The sequence below is a fragment of the Oryctolagus cuniculus genome, chromosome 2, assembly GCF_051225735.1.
Source record: "Oryctolagus cuniculus isolate XC-2025 breed Fujian yellow rabbit chromosome 2, ASM5122573v1, whole genome shotgun sequence".
NCBI lineage: Eukaryota > Metazoa > Chordata > Mammalia > Lagomorpha > Leporidae > Oryctolagus > Oryctolagus cuniculus.
Window position 1 is genome coordinate 11,382,820 of NC_142868.1, and position 17,982 is coordinate 11,400,801.

At 48.4% G+C, this 17,982-nt stretch overlaps 1 protein-coding gene across 4 annotated transcripts in view; it reads right to left on the bottom strand.

Moving 5' to 3' along the window:
• The window catches only part of PROM1 (prominin 1), a 108,849-nt gene that overhangs the window by 87,365 nt on the left and 3,502 nt on the right, over positions 1-17,982 (bottom strand). For all 4 annotated transcript variants that reach the window (XM_089326966.1, XM_089326967.1, XM_089326965.1 and 1 more), the window contains exon 2: positions 14,575-15,011. In XM_089326966.1, coding sequence (XP_089183092.1) covers positions 14,575-14,797 — 223 coding nt within the window. In that variant the 5' untranslated portion in view covers positions 14,798-15,011. The remainder of the gene's footprint in view (positions 1-14,574; positions 15,012-17,982) is intronic.

A 17,982-nucleotide genomic window follows, 5' to 3' on the forward strand; every position in this document is an offset into this window, starting at 1 on the left:
ACGGAGCTCAGGGACGGCAGGCGAGGGCTTTCCCACTTGTCCATGCTTGCTTGCTTTTTCTTTTAATTCTCCAGCTCTGATGTTGCAGAATTAAGCTTTTCTGCCTCGTTTCTTTATTTGTGCAACATTTTAATTGATGCATATCTATTTGTATCATAATACTTTGACATACTTACACAGTACATGGCAGCATTGACATACTTACATAGAACATGTTTATACAGTACGTGGTGGCATTTCAGCACATGTACACAATGTATCCTGGTCATATCAGGGAGATTGTCCTGTCCATCACCTTAGTACCTCCTCATACCGGGGACACTCAAAATCCTCTCTACAAGGTATTTTCAAATATTCAATTGGCTTTTTGTGGTCAACCAGTTATCCTGCTATGGGATAGTAGAAGGCATTCCTCCTCTCGAACCGTAGTCCTGTGATAATGTTTTACTGAAAACAACCCGACGACGTGTTCATTCTGGGGGGATGAGCACACAAGCAATGTCTGAGGCAACTGCTCTCTGCCCTTCTCCATATTTTTTCAAATTAAAGAGAAATGGAATGGACGTTCAGAATTACCTCCCAGACATCTCCCCGTATCTACTCATTATCTTCTTTTGTCTGCCAGATTACGTTTTAAAAGCAAGGTGCAGAAGAGCATGTCAAATAATTTCTTCTGAAAAATAAAAACAAGAGAGTGCGTGTGTGTGTGTAAAACATTTTGTGTTTATTCCCTAGAGCTTGGAACAGAGCCTGAGCTGAGTAAATTCTCACTAAGTATCTACTAAGTGATGATTGAATCAGTGAATCAGTGAGCAGTTCCACACAACCCTTTGAAGCTCTCATTACTTCCGGTCCGGAGAATGGAGTGGGGTGGTTGTACTTTTCCATTATTTCCCTTGAAATGCTGTTTGCTTTTCCCCTATGACGTCCATATCAATATGCTTAAAAACAAATTTAATTTGAAATCACTGTAGTAAACGCTGAGCATGAAAGCAATGTGTGTGACCAAATTCATCTGATGATTCTGCCTCGAGTCAATGCTTGTCCCTGTCTCGGTAGGCAGCTCCTTCACCCTGAGACACACCAGGTGACCCTCACATCACAGCTGATCCCTGCCCTGAGCCCTTCACAGAGACTTAACCACTGCCAAGTTTGGGAATCCCATTGGCTAAGAGATGATAAACTTGAATTTCCTCATGGAAGTAAAAGGCAGTACTGTTGTAAATAAGTATTTCTGTCCCTAAACATAAATAGCATCACAAAGTCCACGGACTTTGAATTGTACAGGAAAAGCGGAGCCACTCATAGGCAGTCATGCAGAGCTGTACAAAACGAATCCTTAGGCTCTGAAGAAAGGAGAGGTGTGTTAAAAGCTAACAGCAGAAAAACAGGAAGAAAAAAAAATGTCAAACCGCACAGTAAGTTCTAGAAGAAAATGTAAGGGCAGAGCAAGAAGCCCCAGAAAGGATGTGGGCCCCAGGGGGTGTCCTGTGTGGTGGCTCAGGCTCTGTCCTGATCACGAGACGCTGCTATTTGTGGAAGCTACACAGAGGGAGCCCTTGACCTTTGTGGGGTGGCTACAGAACCAAACTGTGTGGGTTCAGAATTACCTAATAAAAGAGAGCGATGATGGAGGCTCTCCCAGGTCCATGGTCCTGCTGGCTTCCAGGACTGCAAGCTCTGGCAAGGCTGAGGAGGTGACATGACAGGCACCGCAGCCAGCGCACGTGAAAGCTGCGGAAACAGGACCAGCTCTCCCTGTCTGTACCACACGGGGAAGCAGCCAGAGTCCGCCAGGAGGCGAGGAGAGGAGAGGAGGTGAAGGAGGTGGGTTCTTCAGGCCAGGCACGGGGCGGAGAGCAGGCGAAGTGCAGGCGGAGAGGAAGCATCCCTTTAAGTCCCCAAGTCGCTTGGTCTCACCCGCCAAGACCTGCCGGGGTGGCGGCCTCTCCCGCTGAATACCACGCGCACAGCTGCAACAGAGCAGCAGGAGCCACGGGTGCTGTTACTTCTTTCATTCCTTTCCCGCACACGGAGGAGAAATGGTGTGAATTTAATACGCGGATGATGCACCTCTGCTGTAGGTGGAGACCCTGACGCTTTCTCAGCAGACCAGGTCACCTGGCCATCAGCTCCTCCCTCGGCAACACGGCTGCACCTGTCCCTCAAGGAGATGACCATTCCGTCCAGTGCCCTGGGACTCTGCCAGCACGGGCTCACTGTCCACCTATCAGATGCATGCTCTGGCTTGCGCCATTGTAACCAAGAACCACCAACCAAGGGGCTCACAGCGGCAACCCAGAGCTCATGACGCCCAGGCCCTTGCCCACCTCAAGGGAGCTTATGGTCAGGTCTCGCCAGCTCCCAGCACTTGCTTGCCTTGTGGCCGTGTCACTCCAGTCTTCTCCCAGTTCATTCGTGTGCGTGGGCACCTGCGAATTTGCCCACCTGAAAGGACACCAGTCCTTTCGGGGTATGACCTCATCTTCACCAACTGCACCTGCAGTGACCCTTTCTCCAGAGGTATCTCCACATAGGAACTGTGCGAGGACACAACTCAGCCCCGAACACGAGGACGGCTCCTAAACTGCTTTCTACCTTTTACAACTGAATGTAAACAGAATGAACTTTAAAAATTAAGTCAAATCTATACAGACTGAATAAGGGCCAGTCATTTGGATGAAATTCCGTGTGGGTAAATGCTAAAACTCTGAGGATAAGGAAAACAAACTAAATATCAAGAATGCTCCACTCCAAGTGTTTTAGTTTTTGCTCAACTTCAAAGAAACCAAAATAAAGAAGTCAAAAATTATAAAGGATGCATTTTGTGTGTGATTTATATGAGAAACTCTAAGTTTGAAACTTCAAACAATTAGCTCGTGATAAAAACAAATTTTTAAGCCTTGGCCCTACATCAAAAGATTGGTGAGTGACTGTTTTAAGTGCACACTTAAAAGACGTTTTAATTTAGGGAACACTGTAATAGGAACTTCCATGGAAAAATGCCTACCCTATAAGGTTAAGTGAAAAATTCAAGTAATGAAATATGCAAAGTATCCTGTTTTTTCCTTAGAAGTTTCAACATTTTTTTGTTGTTTTTGACAGGCAGAGTTAGACAGTGAGAGAGAGACAGAGAGAAAGATCTTCCTTCTGCTGGTTCACACCCCAAATGGCTGCTACGGCCGGCGCGCTGCGCCGATCTGAAGCCAGAAGCCAGGTGCTTCCTCCTGGTCTCCCATGCGCGTGCAGGGCTCAAGCACTTGGGCCATCCTCCACTGCCTTCCCAGGCCACAGCAGAGACCTGGACTGGAAGAGGAGCAACTGGGACAGAATCCCATACCCCGACAGGGACTAGAACCCTGGGGTGCTGGCGCCGCAGGTGGAAGATTAGCCTAGTGAGCCGTGGCGCTGGCCAGTTTCGACATCTTTGAGAGCATGTTTGTGAATGATTTTGAAAGCACTGCACCCTTTGCGAATGAATGAATCTAAACAGTGACTGTCAGTAATGCTAACATCACACAGAGAGACAACCAGACATTATCCGTTCTCCTTTGCAAATGAATGACGTCACCTATAAACTAGTTTTGCCCCCAAAATAGACCCGAATTTGATCTCTTTATTCACGGTTCCATATGTTCCATATCTGTGGGTTCAACTAGCCACAGACTGAAAATATTCAGGTAATGCCTTTTACTTTCCTGTCATCATTCTCTAACAAATGCAGTGTAATTATTTACATAACATTTACATGAAAAACAAAATTAAGATAAGTTTATTTTGGTTCAAATCCATGCATAGTTTTTATAAAATATGCAATTCCTAAGAACTTCTTGAAGGCCCCTCATATGCAAAGATTCAAAATTTTTTGCAAAATAAACTTTTAATTATATTTTTCCATAAACTTTTAGCACTACTCTTTTTTTAAAAAAAGATTATTTATTTATTTATTTATTTGGCAGACAGAGTTACTGACAGAGGAAGGGAGAGACAAAGATCTTCCATCCACTGGTTTGCTCCCCAGATGGCCACAACGGCTGGAGCTGAGCCAATCTGAAGCCAGGAGCCAGTTTCTTCCAGGTCTCACGTGTGGGTGTAGGGGCCTAAGCACTTGGGCCATCCCCCACTGCTTTCGAAGGCCATAGCAGAGAGCTGGATCATAAGAGGAATAGCTGGCACTCAAACTGGTGCCCATACGGGATTCCGACGCCACAGGTAGGGGCTTAGCCCACTATGCCACAGTGCCGGCCCTAGCACTACGCTTGTAGTAGGGAAATGCAATATACCATATTTTATGAGGAACTTAAGCATGGATGAATTTTGGTAAGAGAGAGAGCCCTGGAGCCAATCCTCCATGGACACTGAGACACAATGGCGCCCATTTATAGGAAACACAGAAGGCGGAGGCCATGATTAAGAACACCATGAAGATGCAATCAGCAAGTTCAGCCTATGGGCAGGAAACCTGGTTCTTCAACAAATAAACTGCAAAGGGGAAAGACCTGGAGAGGCATCCGCTCAACTGAAAAGAAATGTTATGAAGCCCTATCAGCTGCAAAATATGATCATTATTTAGATCCTGATGCTGAATCAATGTGATAATCAAGAATTATGAACACTTCCTGAATGTTTAACATTGAAGAACTATTGATAACTTTGTAGAGCATGATAATAGTAGTAGGTCTTGGGGTTGGCACTGTGGGGTAGCAGGTAAAGCCGCCACCTGTAGCGCTGGCATACCATATAGGCACTGGTTCAAGTCCTGGCTGCTCTACTTCCAATCCAGCTCTCTGCTATAGCCTGGGAAAGTAGCGGAAGATGGTCCAAGTCCTTGGGCCCCTGCACCCACATGGGAGACCCGGAAGAAGCTCCTGGCTCCTGGCTTCGGATTGGCACAGCTCTGGCCGTTGTGGCCATCTGGGGAGTAGACCAGCAGATGGAAGACCTCTCTTTCTTTGTCTCTACTTCTCTCTGTAACTCTTTCAAATAAGTAAAATAAATCTTTAAAAAAATAGCACTAGATTTTCAGTTTTAGAGATCTGTAATGACTTACTTAAAGATAAAATGATAGAACAACTGGAATTTGCTTCCAAATAAAGGGGGGAGATGGCCCAGAACTGAAAGTCGCTGACGCTGGGGGGTGAGAAGATGAGGCCTCTTCCCCTTACCTTTGTACCTATTTGAAATCCTCCCTAATAATCTTTTAAAGGATCTGGCTGGCATATTCACTCAGGAGCCCCATGGGTTAGCGTTAAGAACGCTGAAAGATGCAGTCCCCAAGGTGCAGCAAGTCACTCCTAGGTACACACCCAACAGAAATGTGCAAGCATCGTCTCCAAAAGACACCCAGTAAAGTCTCCATAGCAGCATTACTGCCCAGATTGGAAACTTCTAAAATGGCCATCCAGGAGGCTGGACGAAACCTTATGCCATCTTTGCAGAACAGAATGGTAGGCAATGCTGAGAATGAATATTTATGATGACACAGAGCAATATGGACACAAATAAAATTGTTGCACACAGGAAGCCAGAAAACAGAGAGTAGATGGTGCGATTTCACCGAGAATAACTCACCTGCACCTCTGAAATCCAGGTGAGTGCACCCCGCGGAGGAGCTGGATGGCAGCAACAGGAAGTGAGGAAATGCTCCTTGGGGACTCGTCCCTTGTCTCAACCCCAGTGCTACGTACACAGATGCGTGCAGTTTATGAAGAGGCCACAAGCCGGACCGTTACGTGCATTTTTCTATATGAAGACTAGACTGAACACAAAGGTTTCAAAATATTTTAAATAAAAAATGTGGGAGATTATGATTCAGTAGTTATGGGAGAGGGCCCAAGAATCTGCATTTCTAACAAGCTCCCAGATGCCACTGAACCTGTTGGCCCAAAGGCTACACTTTGAACAGCACTGAGCTAGGCCTCTAGCATCCAAACATACGTGAGAGTTTTCAGAAACAAGTTCAGGTCAAGTTCACCCTCCCCACAGCCTCCTTGCCCATAGCGTAGGTGAGGGTTACAAGAGTGTGACGGCCGCAGAACCTGCGACAGAGGTGTCAGCATGATGTCCAGAGCCTGTCCCCCTCTCTGTCCCAGCTCAGGTCCTAGGACCTTGCAGACATGCAGGGCTCCAGCCTCCCTGCTCCCCGGGCCGTTGCCTGCGCCGCATCCCTCAGGTCCCGGCCTGTGCGCTTTGCTCTGCCTGGAAAGCGCCCTGCCTCCTCAGTCCTTCCACACACTCACAGCTCAGTTCAAAGGCTGCTTCCTAGAATCTTCTGATCCGTAGACGTGCTATCCATTGCGCCACTGGCCCACCCACTACAGGCTGCTTCCTTTGCCGTAAGCGTGGGAGGTCCCCTCAGCCCAGTGTCAGCCTTTGGAGAGCCAGGCAACACCAGGCCATGGCTCCCAGGAGGAGCTCACTCCGTGCAAAATTTAAGTCAGCAGGCGGAACCAGCTTGAGCTTGGGCACATTGCCTATTATCTTTGAGTGGCACAAACTTAGTGTCCCCCCCAAATGATACACCTAAGTCTTAACCCCCATAATTTGGGAACGTGATCTTATCTGAAGTCAGGGTCTTTGCAGACTTAATTAAGCGAACAATCTTTCAGGTGAGATTATTCTGCACTGACTGGGGGCCCTAAACACGCTAGCGGGTGTCCTCACAAAATAAAGGGTGGGGAGATTCGGGCCAGAGACCCAGAAAACGGCCGTGTGAGGCAGCCAGAGATGGGCTGGAGGCTACCCCAGCTAGGAACATGTGGAGCCACCAGAAGCTGAAAGAAACAAGGAAGGATTCTGCCCCCAGCTTTCAGAGGGAGCAGGACCCTGCCCACAACTCGCTCTGGGACTGCTGGCCCCTGAACCAGGAGAGAATCCGTTGTTGCTTTCAGCTACTCAGTTTGAGATGATTCCTTACAGTTGCTGGGCAACAGTGGGGGTCAAAGAGACACTTTGGTGGCCATGTGATTACCAGCACCTGAGGTTAATTCAAAGCTTTTAGGAATGGATAAGCCATTATCTACTATTCTATTTGACAAACACTGGCAGATAACTCTTAATCTCCAACAAGTGCTATTGGGAGTGCTTGATAAATATTCTCTATTTAAATATGATGATGACCTGAAAAGCAGGTATCATTTTACAAAGGGAGAGCTACAGAACAGAGAGGTTAAGCAACTTGTCCAACATCATGGAGCTAGCCAGTGTAAAACAGGGATTCAAACGCAGGCAGTGGTGCAGGAGCAGGCTCTTCACCGTCACTCAGGGGCCAGCAGCTGTGGTCATCTCTCCTGGTAACGTGCATTCCTCGCTACGGCTCTGGCCTGGCACCGCCCTGGCTGCTCAGCCAAGTGCAGGCCTGAACACTTCCCTTCTGCCCAACCCCAGCAGACAAGAGGGACGGCTCACGCCGCCTGAGCTTCATCCAGCGGCTGCTCCAGAGGCTCTTGGTTTACATTCACATTTAATCTCCCATTTCCGTCGTGTGTCTGAGAGCCTCCCGGACGGGCAGACACCATGGCAGGGATCAGCAGAGAAGGAAGCCCTGTTTCCGGGGCCCTCAGCAAGACGCTTCCTAACAGCACACAGCCTGCCCCTGCTACTTACTCACGCAAGCGGTGGGGCTCTGCAGACAAGGGAGAGGGGTAGCAATCGGCAGACCGAGTATTATCTATTATTTATTTACTCATTCGTTTAAATGCAGAGTTACAGAGAGAGAGGGGGAGAGAGAGAGAGATCTTCCAGTTGCTCGCTCACTTCCCAAATGGCCGCAGCGGCCAGGGCTATGCTAGGCAGAAGCCCGGAGCCTGGAACTCCATCCAGGTCTACCATGTGGGTGGCAGGGACACAGCACTGGAGCCGCTTTCCACTGCTTCCCCAGGTGCATTAGCAAGGAGCTGGGCTGGAAGTAGAGCAGCGGAGACTTCAACCAGCAGCTGTATGGGATGCTGATGTTGAAGGCAGTGGCTTAACTCAGAGTCCCATTGAGGGCCCCAGCAGAAGGAGAGTGACAATTCAGACACAAGAACTGTCCTATGAAGCTGTAGACACTCAAGGAGGATGACGAGTGCCTGTGACAGCTGCAGACCTGCCACTTCCCTCCGAGACCCTCCCCACATCCTCGGTCATTGGTGCTCTATCAGTGCCAGCTCAATAGCAGAACTCCCCCTCTGTGTAGACAACCTCCGTGCTAAGGGGGCCAGGGCCCTGGGTCAAATGCTGACTCCACCTCTTAACCATCAGCATATGCAGCCCTGGGGCACTCATTTGACCCCTTCAGTCTAGGTTTCCCCATCAGAAAAGTACATGTAGTTTCTCATAGTTCCATTTCACTTCAACAGATTTCCCCTTTGGTGCTCAGTTAGTTGTCACCGATCAGGGAGAACATAAGATATTTGTCCCTTTGGGACTAGCTTAATTCACTCAGCATGATGTTTTCCAGATTCCTCCATCTTCTTGCAAATGACCGGATTTCATTGTTTTTGACTGCTGTATAGTATTCTATAGAGTACGTGTCCCATAATTTCTTTATCCAGTCTACTGTTGATGAGCATTTGGGTTGGTCCCAGGTCTTAGCTATTGTGAATTGAGCTGCAATAAACATTAAGATGCAGACAGCTTTTTTGTTGAGAAACAGTGACTTGATCAGCCCTTGTCCTGACTGTTGATGTACAATGTAATACTTTATCCATTTTAGTATTCTTTTTGTTTTGTTCTAGTACTATTGGTTGAACTCTGTAATTAACACACAATTATTCTTAGGTGTTTAAATTTTAACTGAAAAGTGATCCCTGTTAAATATAAGAGTGGGAATAAGAGAGGGAGGAGATGTACAATTTGGGACATGCTCAATTGGACTTGCCCCAAATGGTGGAGTTAGAAACGTGCCAGGGGATTCCAATACAATCCCATCAAGGTGGCATGTACCAATGCCATCTCACTAGTACAAATGATCAATTTCAGTTCACAATTGATCACACTGATAGGTCTAAGAGTCAAAGGGATCACATAAACAAGAATAGTGTCTGCTAATACTAACTGACAGAATCAAAAAGGGAGAGAACGATCCATCATGGGAAGCGGGATAGACAGCAGACTCATAGAATGGCAGATGTCCTAAACAGCACTCTGGCCTCAGAATCAGCCCTTAAGGTATTCGGATCTGGCTGAAGAGCCCATGAGAGTATTTCAGGCATGGAAAGCCAAGACACTCTGGCAAAAAAAAAAAAAAAAAAAAAAAAAAAAAACTAAATGAAAGATCTCTGCAAGTGAGATCCCAGTAGAAAGAATGGGGCCATCAAAGAAGGAGGTACCTTTCTCTGAAGGGAGGAGAGAACTTCCACTTTGACTATGACCCTGTCAGAATAAGATCGAAGTCGGCGAACTCAAAAGGCTTCCATAGCCTTGGCAACTCATGACTACAGCCTAGGGTGATTACTGACACCATAAACAAGAGTGTCAAATTGTTAAGTCAACAACAGGAGTCACTGTGTACTTACTTCTCATGTGGGATCTGTCCTTAATGTGTTGTCCAATGTGAAGTAATGCTATAGCTAGTACTGAAACAGTATTTTACACTCTGTGTTTCTGTGTGGGTGCAAACTGATGAAATCTTTACTTAATATGTACTAAATCGATCTTCTGTATATAAAGATAATTGAAAATGAATCTCGATGTGAATGGAATAGGAGAGGGAGCGGGAGATGAGAGGGGTGCGAGTGGGAGGGAAATTATGGGGGGGGAGCCATTGTAATCCATAAACTGTACTTTGGAAATTTATATTTGCTAAATAAAAAATTTAAAAAAAGAAAAAAAAGGAATTCAAAAAAAAGTACATGTAGTTGCCAGAAACATGCAGGTTTTGGAGCCCAGTTCTACCTGGACATTGGTATAGATGGGCCTATTGGTCTGTCCATCTGGTCAAATCACCCCTTTCCTGGACCCCTCTCTGAGCACCAAATGCCACAGTGACAGTACCCACACCATGCCACCACAGCCATTTTAGGTCAAGGGATCCAAGGCTGGCGATTAGCCCAGGTAGATGGAGGCCCACATCTGCCCCCCTGGTAACTCAGGAATTGAGACTGGAAAGGAAAGAACTGCCAGTCAACTCTCCAGAGAGCTAGCATAAACCTGAGCATACCATGAGACAACCTGGAGTCCCGGTGAGAGACCCCTTGTTTTGATTACCTTGGCTAATGGACCTCTTAGCTGCAAGAGAGGAGCGAGCGAGCCCTTCTACTCGCTCCAACATCCTTAGGGCATCTCAAATTCCACAGAAACCAAGCCTAACCCCACCCCGCTCCTGCTTCTACCTCTTACCCAAACCAGATCCCAGGAGCAAATCAGATTAGTCTGAAATGCTTTCAGAAATAGGTCAACCATCCTAAAATCTAATTTTAAAAATATGCCAAAACAGAGGAGAATCAGAGAATCTCTACAAAACTCAAAGCAGGAGCATTTTTTTTCCTTTGCTTGCTCCATTAGCATGGCTCCAATCTGGGTCATAACTTTGCCAGATTCATCGCAGCCACATTAAATTGAAAAAGGCACTTCTCACCACCAATAGCCAATAACCTTCTGCAATGTGGCAAAATCGCCATTTTTTCCATACAAAACCATGAATCATTTTAAAAGCACCACGGTAAAACAAAAGGCAAACATATCGCATACGCGGGAGCTTTGGAGTACAGGAGAAGTAACTCATCTTAAGACACTGTCGCTCACAAGTGTGTACCTTGGATTTAAACCCAGGCTTTGCGTACTCTCACTTCACACAAATGAGAACTTTTATAAAGCGGGTTATAATTATGATTATGATTCGTGCTAATACAGAAGAGGGTCTGAAAGTTAAACAACGTGACCGAGCTCACCCAGCAGGTCACATGCACAAGCTCCGATATGTCAAGTTCTTTGGACATAAAATCGTCCCCATTACGTTTTGCTACATTCTAAGTTCATTATCACCTCCACCTGGGCCATTGCAGAAGCTCCTCTCAACCCCCCCCGATCTAGCCCACCAGCTATTGTTGGGTCCTTTCCCCAAAGTTCAATTCCACGTCCACCCTCGCTCACAGCAGCCAGCAAGGTGCACCTCAGGAAGTGGTCATCTTTAATAGACGCTTGTCCCGTGAACGGAACCTCTGCCACTCCTTTCTTGCCTCTGCAAAACTCCTTGGCATGGCAGTCAAGGTCCTCCAGCCCTTGCTCTCCTTGACCTTGGCCAACTTGTTCCACCAACACCCACCACGCCCATTGCTGTCCACTGAGTATCAGTCCCCATAGGTTGAAACCCTAACCCCCAGCGTGGCAGCGTTTGAGGTGGCGCCTTTGGGAAGTAATGAGGCTCAGACGAGGGTCCTACCCTCGTGATGATGAGATTGGGACCTGATGGAATTCGAGGAAAAGAGGGAGCGTCTGCCCTGGGTTGCTCACGCTCTCCACAAGCATGCACCAACAAAAGGCCGTGTGGGCACACCTGGTGGAGGAGCAGCCACGATCTGGCCCTCCCCAGACACCAGCACCTTGATGCTGGACTTCTGGCCTCCAGAACTGTGAGAAATAAATGCTGTCTGTGGCACTCGGTCTATAACATTCCATCACAGCAACACGGAGGCACCGAGGCCCCCCAGGCGGGAGCCACTGTCCTCCCGGCCGTGTCCCTCCCCCTGAAGGCCCTTCCTTGACTCTCCTGGGGGTCATCCTGCCACCAACACCCTCTCGTTCGTGAGCTTAAACCCAGCGCACAGCTTTGCTTCTGCAGCCTCAGGCCAGGAGATTTGGGAAATGCCCACGGCAGGGTGTAGCACACATTGTGCCCTGCCACCTGGGTACCCCGGCTCCTGGTCTGAGGAACACTAGTCTCTTCCACTCAAGTTCCAGCCCACAAGCCCTTTCTAGCTCAGGAGACACCATGAACTCTTTTGTGGTTCTTTTTTTCCTATTATCTATTGTAATTCTTTCAAAGGGAGAGAGAGAAAGACCACCCATCTGCTGATTCACTCCCCAAATGCCTGCCACAGTCAGGGCTGGGCAAAACCAAAACTGGGAGCCAGGAAGTCAATCCAGGCTTTCCTGGTGGGTGGCAGGGACCCAGCTACTTGAGCCATCAGTGTTGCCTCCCAGGGAGCCCATTAGCAGGAAGCTGGGAGTGGAGCCAGGACCCAAACCCAGGCACCCTGAGAGGGCACACAGGTGCCCCACGCACTGTCCTACCGCTGTGCTGGATGCCCTTCCCCGCCAGGGGCTTCTTTTATAACTTCAAATGCAAAATCTGGTAAACAATCTCGGCTGGTCACAGGACACACGAGTGAACCGAGTGAACCGCTGCTGCCAGCCAGGCGCCAGAGCCGCCCCTTCCTCTTCCACTGCTGGCCCAGTGCTGCAGCTGCAACTCCTTCATGAAGGAATGACGCTCGGGAGGTATCCTCTATGAAGACTTCACAGACAACTGGTCTTCAAGCTTTGTTCCGGTTCATGGACTAAGCTAGTCAAACTAATAAACAAGAAACACGCACCTCTCTTCCCACCCACCCCCTTACGTGTGTGTGTGTGAGTGTGTGTGTGTGTGTGTGTGTGTTTCTAGTTTCTTTGTATTTTTGTTTTTTTTTTTTCTTTTGGGCTTTTTGTCTGGTTCTGCATCTTCAGTTATGCAGACATCAGTGAAAAGCACTGGCCCCACAGAGAAAAATCCCGATTGTCTCCTATGTGTCATTTAAATTGCAAAGCACCCAGAGATGGCTAAGAAATCTGGAAACGAACTGAGACTATTTAAAAATGGCATGGCAGAAGAAAAGAGCTAACACTCCAAGGTATCACCTGTTACATTCAATATTATGTTATTTAAGCAAACTCACAAAAAAAGAACCCCCCCCCCCCCCGCCATGCTCAAAGGGGCAATACTGGTCCACTCTGGCCTATCGCTAAAACCTTTAGGAATTTCTTTCTCCAAGGAAATAAGTATTGATGAAGGTCAGGTGTGAACTCGACTAACACCCTCAGGTTACATCAGGATTTAAATTCTCCTTACACCTCCTCTTAGACTAATAATGTTGGTGTCCAAAACTTCAGTACACATCAGAAGTCTTGGGTAAAGTTCAAGGATATCTTCTACTTTGACTATTTCAATGAGGACTTCTACAGTACAGTTTTCCCTTGCAAAATAAGTATGAGGAAGCCTTCTTAGGGAAACAGAGAGAGAGCAAAATAGAAGAACATATGGAAAGAGATTATGGGATTAACTAATTAAATGATGTCTTAAAATGAGACATGGGGAGTTTCCCAACCTTTTGGAAGAAGACATGGTAAGTTCATGTTGACCAACTGAATTCTATGCCATATATATACATATTTGTGTACACACACATACACACTCATTTACATATGAAGTAAAGAGTAGAAACACTAGATAGGTATTTGCTTGTCCAATAACACTTACATAAGTATACAAACAAACAGACATCTATTCAGAACAGTAAATTTGTATTCAACATTAAACAAACTCGGTTTATTTTCCACATCCATCTTTGGGATTTCCAGATTGAGTCTTTTAAGCAGTGACATGAACAGTGAACAGCCCAAGTCCAGGATGGTCTTCAACAATAATAAGGGCTCAGAGTGATTGATTTCATGGAACCGAAATCCGAACCAACAACAACCAAAATCTGACAACTACACTTTCACCTGCTTTAACTGCTTAACCTAAGACAAATAAATGCAAAAATTCAATAAAATGTAAACAAATGGTAAGATTCATGAAATGCATTCTTGTTCATTGTCTCTCTCACAGACACACACACACACAAACAGTAGCTGATAGCTAAGGAAAATGATAAAGATGACTACAAATTTTATACTCTGTGATAGTAGTCAAACCTTGTCGCTTAAAGAACAAACCTGATATAGACCTAACATTAAATCATCAGAAATGTAGGCCGCCAAACCTAGCCGCAGCCACTTCCGGCAATCCTGTCCATGCAACGCAAACCGCTCACCCCTGACTCCAGCATGAGTGTGGGTAACCAATGGCAAGAAGGCCGAAGTGGCAAAGGAACAGTACCATGCGACAGTGAGCGACCCCTCCCTGCTTTCCTCCCACCGAAACTCTTAGAACTGAAGCAAAGGGTTAATCAGGGGAGCAGGTGAGGACGGGCCTGCCCATGCCCTGGGAGTGACAAAATGGTATTCTGTGGTGGGCAGGGCAGAGCTAAAATGTTAAGTGCTAACAAGGCCATGGGACACCAGGTGTTACTTGTCACTTGATGATGGAGAGTTTGCATTTTTACGCTAATTTTTACCTTTGGTATCTGTTTTAGAAAACATCATTGCTCTAACCCAAAACAACAAAAAGGTAAAGAATTGGAAAACTGTAACAACACAGCTTGATTCCATCTCTGACCAACACCTGCCCGTCAACCTACCACACCTGGTTCAAATGTTCTTCTGTTCCTATCCCTGCTCAAATCAATCTCTTTGAACCTCATACTTCAAAATGCTGAATACACGGTGAGTTGTTTTGTGGTTGGAAACCTGTGCGTTTAAGGACTCGTCCCGTGTGTCCCTGTGCTGGGCACTTACCTTCAGGGAAGGCATGCGGCTGGACCACGTACAGGAAGACGTGCACCATCCGGAAGAGAGCGCCGATGGGCCCCACTTCGTAGGCTTGCTGGATCCTGTATTTCGCTGTAGGCAATGTGTAGTTCAAAGCCTCCAGAGGGCGTGGGGCTGAGGGCTGCCCTCCTGAAACCAGATCCCCACAGAGCCCCAGCAGCAGCAGCAGGAAGCCGAGTAGGTGTGCCATGGCTAGCGAGGCCCCCCACACATGAGCCAGGACTGGGTGCCTCTCGCCTCCAGGCTCCTGGAAGCCACGGAGCAGACAGGTGTCTTGCTGTGCAGAAGAGGCCTGGGGGGCACGGGGTCTGCCGAGTCTTCCTCCGTTTTCTGGCTGGGCTGGGTCACAGCGAGGGACACGGAAGATCTCTCTCCAAAGCGGTCATTCACTCAAGGCACCATCCCTGGCAGAGAGAAAGAAGGCAGCAATGTCACCCACCCCTGCGACCTCCCCCTGCGACCTCCCCCTGCCCCTCACCCCGCAAAGCTCCTGAGCAAGCCCTGCAGCCTAATCCATGTGGGTGAAGCTGCATACGCTGCAGAGCCCGAGGGGAGGGGCAGGCAGGAAAGTGGGACCCAGAGAGCCTAGAGGGCCAGAGGCAGAAACACCATGCAGCCTCGAGGAGGTCTGGTCTTGGAGACAGCCATGGACTGAGCACCGAACTAGACTCTAGAGACCATTCTGCGTGCTGCATAGTAGGACCTTGTTCACGGCACAAACCCATTTTACACATGCGGAAACTGACGCCAAGAGGGTTTGGGTGGCTTGCCTGATGCCACAGGCAGGTGATGGTGAGGCCGGAATGCACAGCCAGCAGTCTGCCTTCCGGAGCCCAAGCTCTCACGTGACACCAGGACACTGTCCCCACGGAGCCCTGCTGGCAGGCTCCTTTCAGAGCTGCACAGGTCCCCAGCAACAGCCTCTGTGCTTACTCCCCCGCCAACCCCCTGGGAAACAGGAATCCTCAGAACAGCCACCACCGCAGTGTCGGGAGGGCAAGGGGTGCAAAGGGTCCGAGAAGGGCCCCGCCCTACTCGTCTTTCTGTCCCCAGGACCTAACACAGGGAGGGGCACACTGTTGGGGTTGTCAGGAGCCACCCTGGCTTCCATGTGTCATTTTCCAAAGCTGGGGGACTTGGCACAGGAGCTTCAGGTAGGATCCAGGACACACAGTCTCTCTCTCTCTCTCTCTCTCTCTCTCTCCCTCCCTCTCTCACTCTTGCTCTGTTCTGGGTTTCTGGGACAGATGCATGCTATACTTATTAGCTTTCAAGGTAAGTGCAGGGTGCCCCCCAAACACACACTATGAGAAGGGGAGATAGGATCAAGAAATGGCACACCAGAGCCAGCACTGTGGTGTAGCCGGTAAAGCCACTGCCTGCAGTGTGGGCATCCCATATGGGCGCCGGTTCGAGTCCCAGCTGCTCCCCTTCTGATCCTGCTCTCTGCTACAGCCTGGGAAAGCAGTAGAAGATGGTCCAAGTCCTTGGGCCCCTGCACCCACACAGGAGACCTGGAAGAAGCTCTGGCTCCTGACTTCTGATGGGTGCAACTCTGACAGTTGCGGCCATCTAGGGAGTGAACCAGCAGATGGAAGACCTCTCTCTCTCTCTCTCTCTCTCTCTCCCTCTCTCTTTCTCTCTCTCCCCCTCTCTCTCTCTGCCTCTCCTTCTGTGTAACTCTGACTTTCAAATAAATCAATAAATCTTTAACAAGAAATGGCACACCGTATGAGGGGTCAGAGGATGCACCACCTACATTCCAAGTCAGAGAAATCTCGAGACAAGAGGTAGAATTTTGTGAGCTATGTGAATGAAGATACTAACTCATAGCTCATCCCCTTAGCTACGGCCTCATCTTCTAAGTCTCACCCCACTACAGTCGCTGCTGCACAGAATGCCCAGTAGAATGATCCAAATTCTCCCTTCACCACGTCACGGCTGCTCAGATCCCTACGTGGCTTCCCGTGGCAGGCTGGTTCACCCCACGCTTTGGTTTCGACCCTCCGTCACACCCACAATCTACACCACAGTCCCGGTGACTGCTCCCAAACACCTCCCTTTGAGCCCTGCCCCCTACACACACAGGCACACACCTCTCCCACCCCCCACCCACAGCTCATCTTGTGTTTTGCTAAAGGACAGACAGGGAGTTAAACCTCAAGCGCAGCACCTGGAAGGATTAAAGGCTCAACTGCTGAGAAAGGCTCGCTTCCTGGTAATGCCGCCGAGCAGAGAGAGAGAGAGAGAGAGGGAGGGAGAGAGAGAGAGAGCGAGAGAGAGAGAGAGAGAGAGAGAGAGAGAGCGAGAGAGAGCTGGCTCAGGGAGAGCTAAGAATAAACAGGCTTTCAAACTGTCTCAACAGAAAAAGCAGAGGGAGGGAGCTCTCCAAAGCGGTGAGACCTTACTGTTCACCACCACAGGTGGTTGTCAGACAGTAAAGCGAGTGCACGTCCATGTTTCTTTGCATCTTGCTCCAAATTCCAGAATAGCTAAGAAGATACTGACGCCTCACTCACTATGCCATACTACAGAGAGCTGTTTAAAGTCAAGTCCAAGAGGAGGCGTTCATTGGCGGTGCCCAAAGAGATGGGGTGGGGACTTCCCTGCTGGGCCCCACCACCACCAGAGCAGCCCACGGAATCTTCAGCCTGAAACCTAGGAAAGCTGGCCGCAGCAGCGGCAAGTCAGCACAAAATAGGTGCTCACTTAAAACACAGAGCTGCTGGACCTACCCATGGTCCATTCATCTGCATTTTTGACACTGCATTTTTGACAAAGTTTCCCAGTGACTGATTATTAAGACAGCAATGGATGGGGCCGGCGCTGTGGCACAGTGGGTTAATGCTGCATCCCATATGGGCACCGGTTCGAGGCCCAGCTGCTCCACTTCTGATCTGACTCTCTGCTGTGGCCTGGGATAGCAGTGGAGGATGGCCCAAGTCCTTGGGCCCCTGCACCCACTTAGGAGACCTGGAAGAAGCTCCTGGCTCCTGGCTTCGGATCAGTGCAGCTCCGGCTTCTGTGGCCATCTGGGGAGTGAACCAGTGGATGGAAGACCTCTCTCTCTCTCTCTCTCTCTCTCTCTGCTTCTCCTCTCTCTGTGTAACTCTGACTTTCAAATAAAAAAATAAATAAAAAATAAAAATAAGACCGCAATGGTACAAAATGAGCACTGTCCCGGGAGTGTCTATTTGACCCGTCTATGCTGCTTTCCAAGGGCGAGTCAGGCTTCCCGGGCGCAGGACCCAGGTGACACCAGAAAGCTCCCCTCGCACATCTTCCCATCTCCATCCCTGTGAACTGATATATTCCACCTGACTTACATCTTTATCTCCAGGGCCTGGCACACAACAGGCACTCAATTAAAAAAAA